The sequence below is a fragment of the Triticum dicoccoides genome, chromosome 2B, assembly GCF_002162155.2.
Source record: "Triticum dicoccoides isolate Atlit2015 ecotype Zavitan chromosome 2B, WEW_v2.0, whole genome shotgun sequence".
Lineage (NCBI taxonomy): Eukaryota > Viridiplantae > Streptophyta > Magnoliopsida > Poales > Poaceae > Triticum > Triticum dicoccoides.
In genome coordinates, this window is record NC_041383.1 from 179,079,045 (window position 1) to 179,086,093 (window position 7,049).

Consider the following 7,049-nt stretch of genomic DNA (forward strand, 5'->3'; position numbering starts at 1 on the left):
TTATAATGTATAATGTGCATAGTAAGTTACCCAAGCCTCCGTCGACCGCTATGCGACATCGCCATATTTGGCATAGAAGTGACGTGACATTATCAGCAAAAACAAGTAGTAGAAGAAAAGGTCATGCAATTTTTGTATTCCCTTCGTTCCTAAATACAAGTCTTTTTAAACATTTTAAATGGATTATAACATACGGATGTATGTAGACATATTTTAAAGTGTAGATTCACTCACTTTACTACGTATATAGTCACTTGTTGGAATCTCTAAACAGACTTATATTTGAAAACGGAGGGAGTATTTCAAGATAAACATATCGCCTCACTATTACTCTTGGAGTAACATGAAGCGCAAAATACTTGGAGTATACATATTCTTCTTTGCCCGAGGTATTCGCCAAGCATCAAAATGTTGCACTTCCGCATCAGAAATTCGGAGAGGTGGGCCAGCCCTTACGCCCTATATATAGACCCGGATTCCACCGCCCCAACCATCAAACCACCTTCCTCTCCCTCCTCCACTCCCCCCGAACCATCGCCATCACATCTTCTCCTTCTCTTCGTCCGTTGCTCCCGTTGAAGCCCACGCACCTTGTTGCTTTCTCCCACCGCTTCTTCGGTCTCCCTCCCTGTGTCGGTCCGTGCTCTCGTCATGACGAACCACGCCGCCTTTGCTGCCGAGGACGCGGTCACCGCCGTGGCGGCGCCGGCGCAGCCGGGTCGCCATTTCGCGTCGTTCCCGCCGCGGAGAGCGCGCGACTGCAGGAAGGCCGCTCTGGGCCGCATGGACCTCGCCACCTCGGGGGTGCTGATGGCCGGGTCTCTGCTGGACTCGATGAAGGCCTCCTCGCCCCGCCACGCCATGTCCCCCGCCGGCGCCGACCACGAGGAGTGGATCGTAAGTTTCTTTCTTTCACATGCACCCATGGCTGCTGCTTGCTCTCTTTCTCACCCTCCCTCCCTCTCTTCAACTAATTATTGACGAATCTTTGCCTGGATCGCAGGAGAAGCACCCGTCAGCATTGGAGTGGTTCGAGGGCGTGCTCGCGGCGGCTGAGGGGAAGCAGATCGTCATGTTCCTCGACTACGACGGCACCCTTTCGCCGATCGTCGAGGACCCCGACCGCGCCGTCATGACCGAGGAGGTCAGTCTCCTTCCTCCCTCGTTCCGTATCTTCTGCATCCTTTCCGCGACGCGATCGAAGCAGAGCATGCTCTGTTTACAGAGGTTTCCTCCGCAGTGTCCTGTTCTCATTTTTCTCTTTGATTGACGCAGATGAGGGAGGCGGTGAGGGGCGTCGCCCAGCATTTCCCGACCGCCATCGTGAGTGGGAGATGCAGAGACAAGGTACATTCCAGCGCCAACATATCCTCTAGTGCTACTTTCTTGGTTCCTTGCTGCTGCTGCTGCTGCAGCCGTTGCATTTTTTTTGTTGCTTTCTTGGTGCTGTAAAAGAAGCCGGATTGTTTTTTTCTCCCTCTCCTCCGGGGGGCCCTAGCCTTGCACCTCACACCACGGCTCCACCAGCGTGCACCGTAAACGGAATCTTCCAGGTTCCATTTTGTTATATTTGGCCGTGATTTTCACCGTCCACATGACATGGCATGCATGCCGCATTTGGTTTTATGAGCGTTAGCGATAGCGATAGCGATTGTTTTTATGAGCGTTTCCTCGCAGTACTACTTCCGCCCACAGAAAGGCCGGGACCCTTTTGCTCATTCCTGTATGTTTTGCCTACGCACGAAAAAAAAAAGATCACTGTATTTGTATTTATGGTCATGTGTTGCGGTGCAAAATATACTCAGGTGTTCAACTTTGTGAAACTGGAGGAGCTGTACTACGCCGGGAGCCACGGCATGGACATCAAGGGCCCCACCAAAGTGTCCAACCACAAGGCAAAGGTTAGTTAAGTTAGTCGACATCTCCCTTTCTCCGAATTTTCTTCTTGACTTATTCTCTCTCTCTGTCTACAGTCCTCGTGAAAGAGACTTTTCTTGGCCCTAATTTTTTTGTTTGCTGTAATTAAGTCGCTTGTGAGCTGCGTGATTGAGTGGTTGTTCGGTTTGTCTACGCAGGCTGACGAGGTTCTGTGCCAGCCGGCGACCGAGTTCTTGCCTGTCATTCAGGAGGTAGGCATGCACGACCTGACCCTGTGTTTCACCAGTGAGAGATTAATTTAACTACGTACTGTACCTGAGAAATAATATTCCTAATCAACGAGTACTAATCTTGGTGTACTTTTTTTCTCGCCATCGAGTCCACTACACTGCTACTAGTACACCTAGCTACTAATAGAATACTAGCTAGAATGTAAACGATTTGCTGACAAGTGTGGTCCGGATGGATTAATTTGCAGGTGTATGAGACGCTGACGGCGAAGATGGAGTCCATCCCGGGGGCCATGGTGGAGAACAACAAGTTCTGCCTCTCGGTGCACTTCCGCTGCGTCGAGGAGGCGGAGTGGGACGTTCTGGGCAGGGAGGTGAGGGCGGTGCTGCACGACTACCCGAAACTCTGCCTCACCAAGGGGAGAAAGGTTCTCGAGATCCGGCCCTCCATCGAGTGGGACAAGGGATACGCCCTCAAGTTCTTGCTCAAGTCTCTCGGTGAGTTCTTGCACGGCACATCACAATTGTCGTAACGGTGGCGGTTTCTTTAATGGAAATCGACGGCGCAGCCCGTTGATTTGTTTAGAAAAAGAAAAAACACATCACATAGTAAATGCATAAGTGTTGATGCTGCTTCATATTCCCTCTGTTCGGAATTACTTGTCGCAGAAATGGATGTATCTAGACGTATTTTAGTTCTACATACATCCATCTTCGAGACAAGTAATTTCGAACGAAGGGAGTACACGTCTTGTTAGTTACTTGCTTCATAAATATTCACACTAGGTTTTTGGATGGTTTTTTCCTTTGCAGGCTATGCGGGGCGCGGCGACGTTTTCCCGATATACATCGGGGATGACCGCACGGACGAGGATGCATTCAAGGTATAGTACGCGCTGCACCTGTCCTCTCTTTTGAGCTGATGCGCTCTATCGATCTAGTCCGATGAACTGAGCCCTTTTTTGCAAAAAATAAAAAAAATCAAAATAGGTGCTGCGCAACATGGGACAAGGCATCGGGATCCTCGTGACCAAGTTTCCAAAGGACACAAGCGCGTCCTACTCTCTGCGTGAGCCTGCTGAGGTATACAATACTCCACTATATGTATGTATATATGCATTGATATGGAATGTATATTAGCTGCATGCCTATTTTTGTGCAGTCATTTTATGCTTTCTAAAGTTAGCACGGCTAGATAGCTACCTACCTAAAGCAACTACTATATATTGTGGTCACTGTTGCATTAGTAGGGCTAGCTAGCAGTTAGGTGTATGAAATGTTCGGCATGGCGCTTTTCTTCTACTCCCTCCGTTTCCAAATAATTGTTTTTCTAGCCATCTCAAATGGACTACAACATACGGATGTACGTAGACATGTTTTAGAGTGTAGATTCACTCATTTTGCTCCGTATGTAGTCACTTGTTGAAATCTCTAGAAAGACAATTATTTAGGAACGGAGGGAGTAGTAAACATGGGGTTTTGAGTTTGACATGAAATTTGTTTTCATATGTGTAACCAGGCTTGGTCATGTTATGCAGGTAAAGGAGTTCCTGCGCAAGCTGGTGAAGAGCAACGGGACAAAGAAGGGGTAATTCATTGATCAACAGCCCTCTAGCTCTAACTCAACATGGAGATCGAGCAACCTATATAGCTAGTGCATCAAGTCTAGCTTGTTCCTTCTTGGACTTGGTGGTGTCTTTGGCGTTTGATTTTAGTAGAACAATGCATGCATGCGTGTTGGGATCGATGTATAAGATCCAGATCGAGCAGTGCTAGGCCTTGGCTTTGAAGGTTTCTATTACTGTATCCTTCTCGCAAGGTCTTGTAATTAGCCTTCCGTTATTAGCTATGACAGAAATGGGAGTGACAAAGTAGCCCTCCCTTTTCTCACCCCGCACTATAAAAATGTTCTCGCTTGCTTCCTTCCTCGTTAGCTTGTGATGATGTGATCTCTGTTGACAAGTAGCTATGCTAGTTGTCACTGCTGTTGGTGGGAAAAGAAAATACGGCATGCGATTAAGGGAGAACTTAAACAACATGGCATGCGATCGAGTCTCTGTTGCGAAGTGCACAGTGCATGCATATGGGTATGCACAGACGGATTTGCCAACAGTTCGTAAACGCATGGACCGTTCGTGTATGCATGTGTGAGAAGTCAGAACTACCAAGGCCGGCCGGCCGGCCTGCTTGCTTGCCCCTGTACGGCCAAGCCTGCGCCTTCAGATCAATGCATGGCATGGCACTGCATGCTGGTAGCGTAGTAAATTCCGCAGACCGATTACCGAGAAGACGGATCGAGTAGTGCATGCGATGCCATTGCTACTCCTCCTTCTCGATCCAGGAAGAGAGATCTGGCTGGTCTGTGGGCTGGGAAAGCTGCCGCTTGCTTCTGCGCGCTGCTGCTGCTATGCATGCATGGACGGATCGACGCGTCATCAATGGGGTGGCGCCAAAACGTTGCCCTCGAAAAGGGCCTGTCTGCTGGATCAGCAGTGGCCGGGTACTCCTACTTGGATCGCACCATTTCTCCACGGGTTCCCATGGGTAGAAACGGCAAGGATCCCACATGGTGGGCGACGACTGAGCTCTCATCGATCGAGCTCTGTGTCTGGGCCTCTCTGCTTCTGCTTGGACCACGCATGCATATGCATGGCGACGAGGCCGGCCGGTAGCTTTCCTGGCTCGTTGAGTTAATGCGCGCGCGTCGAGCACGACGAAGATCGCAGCGGAAACAATGCGCCGATGCCGATGCCGATGCCGATGCCGATGCCGACATGCAGCTACCACCGCTCCGTCCCACGGCAGGGGCTAGCTAGCTCCTCCCTCTGTGGAGTCTGGAGTCGCCTTTTCCGGGGCCGCACATGTTCCCCCCTGACGGCCAACGGACCGAGGCCCCGGCCGGCCGGCCTCCCCCTGCCCTGCACGCAGCAGTAGCTAGCGTACGTCTCATTAACTTCGGCGTATCGGCCGGTGCAGCCTGCGCTCGAGCAGTCCCTGCGCCCATGCTTCCATCGATCTCGGTCGGTCGCAGCATCGAATCACGTGTCACGACCAAGAATACTCTACTACTCCTACTACTTGGCTCACACATGCATGCATGATGATGCATCGCCTTCACCTACCTGGCTGTGATTAAACATCCACCCCCTTTGTTTAACTGATCTCGCAACCAAACATACTATATTTTGACGTCGATCGATCGGCACTGATTCGATCCTCGGTTGATCGATCTCCGCCTTGCAAGTTGCGACGGCAGACAGCGCAAGCACCGATTATTATGTGCTCCAGTTCTTTACGGTCGGAGTAGAAACAGTAAGGGAACACCAAATCTTCTCGAATATGGCCTACACACACCCATCGGAGACAGTAAGCTACTCCCTTTTAATTATTCTCCCGCCCTTTTGGCCCAAACGAGCTAGCGAGACGTCGACATGGGCATCACCACATTCATATATGGAGATTCTCCTTCCATACGCATGCTTGAGAATTTCTCCTTCCGATTTCGTCGAAATTTCTCGCCCAGACGTAACTTGGACGCGTACGTACAGCAGCCGGTGCTGATGCTGATGCCTTTTGCCGTTGCATGTGATGGGGTGAATCGGCATCAGAGAACCAACATGAATAGGAAACAATAAAGCGATCGATCAAAGGCATGGTGTGGGGGTAGCTAGCCAAGCTAAGAGCATTACTAATAGAACCCTCAAACCCTCAAACATTTGTAGCAGTTTTAAGGATTGAGAAGTGCCAGTTTTTGACACTTTTAAGGGTTGAAAAACAGGGGCAAAGACTAGAACCCTCAAACCCAACCCGTAAACTGCTTTAAGGGTTGGATTTGAGGGTTCTAGTCTTTGCCTCAACCCCAACCTTTAAAACTGTCATTTCATATATCACACATTTCATCATATGACATATCACAAATTCCATCACAATTGACATAAAACAGTAATCATTCTAGTTATTATTACAACACCGAATAAAAACAATAATCATTCAAATTATTACAACAATGTTTGAGCAAAGTTTGACATGGTGTAGAAATTTCAGAATTTGCCATGTTTTACATTTGTCGTGTTTTTAGATAAGAGCAATCCTACATTTGCCTTGTGACCTGGGACCCAAAATTTGCCATGGCAAAAAGATTATAGTTGTGTAAAAAAAGCATGATAACTCAAAAATGAGAACTGAACTTACTGCCCAAAAATTCAGTTATGTATCAAGGTGGCAAAATGTTCGTGTGTTCTGTAAAATAGCATGGCACATTTATCTAAGAGTTTGTTCTGTTCATATTTATCTTGAGATTGGCATGGCAATTTGATAGCATCTAACCTTTTTGTATGGCAAAACTGAAGAAAAACATCAACTTATACCTGAGGAAAATCTAAAGCCAGTGACAGTTCAGTGGCCACGCTGCTGCTCCCCATCATCAAGCACAGCCCACGCTGCAACTCCACTTTGAGGAATACTTGGCATGCCGGTGCACAGGCTCACCGAGAGCGCAATTTCGCCGCTACTCCCAACATCAAGCATCTCTCCCACCCATCCTCTTCCGCAAATCGCTCGAGGCCGCCGCGGTGCTGTGCTTCACGCCGCACTCGAGGCCGCCGCCATGCCCGCGCTCGAAGCCTCCGCCATTGGTGCCCGCTCCTCGCACTTCAGCTGCCGTTGCTAGGTGCCTGCCGAGGTCCTCCCGCCGAGGCCGTTGCGGGACCTGCGGGACTCCTCGACGCGCGGCAACCGGTGATGCACGCGGCGGATGCGGTAGTCGTCGGGTGGAGTCGCGCGGCTGCCGCAGGACCTGCCACTCTTCGTCGCTGCCGCAGCGCTGCGGAGCTCCTCGTCTCGCGGTCGCCGCCGAAACGCATGGGGGGTGGGGGATAGAAAGTGGGCGGCGGGGCGGTGCGGGGAGGCGGAGGGGCGGCCGGGGATGGAGCGCCGGGGCGC

At 50.2% G+C, this 7,049-nt stretch overlaps 1 protein-coding gene across 1 annotated transcript; it reads left to right on the forward strand.

Annotated features, from left to right (window-relative positions):
* The first annotated feature begins 509 nt into the window (after positions 1-509).
* On the forward strand, positions 510-4,033 carry LOC119362913 (trehalose 6-phosphate phosphatase RA3-like). The gene is made up of 9 exons (XM_037628187.1): positions 510-897; positions 1,004-1,144; positions 1,276-1,347; positions 1,806-1,901; positions 2,076-2,129; positions 2,357-2,606; positions 2,922-2,992; positions 3,099-3,191; positions 3,647-4,033. Exons 1-9 carry the CDS (start codon positions 652-654, stop codon positions 3,698-3,700), a joined length of 1,077 nt encoding a protein of 358 aa, XP_037484084.1. The 5' UTR covers positions 510-651; the 3' UTR covers positions 3,701-4,033.
* Positions 4,034-7,049: the final 3,016 nt, after the last annotated feature.

Coding starts and splice junctions, on each gene's coding strand:
- LOC119362913 (XM_037628187.1), top strand. CDS start 652: ATGACGAACCACGCCGCCTTTGCTGCCGAGGACGCGGTCACCGCCGTG. Junction 1,902..2,075: donor TGTCCAACCACAAGGCAAAG/GTTAGTTAAGTT, acceptor TTGTCTACGCAG/GCTGACGAGGTTCTGTGCCA. Junction 2,607..2,921: donor GTTCTTGCTCAAGTCTCTCG/GTGAGTTCTTGC, acceptor TTTCCTTTGCAG/GCTATGCGGGGCGCGGCGAC.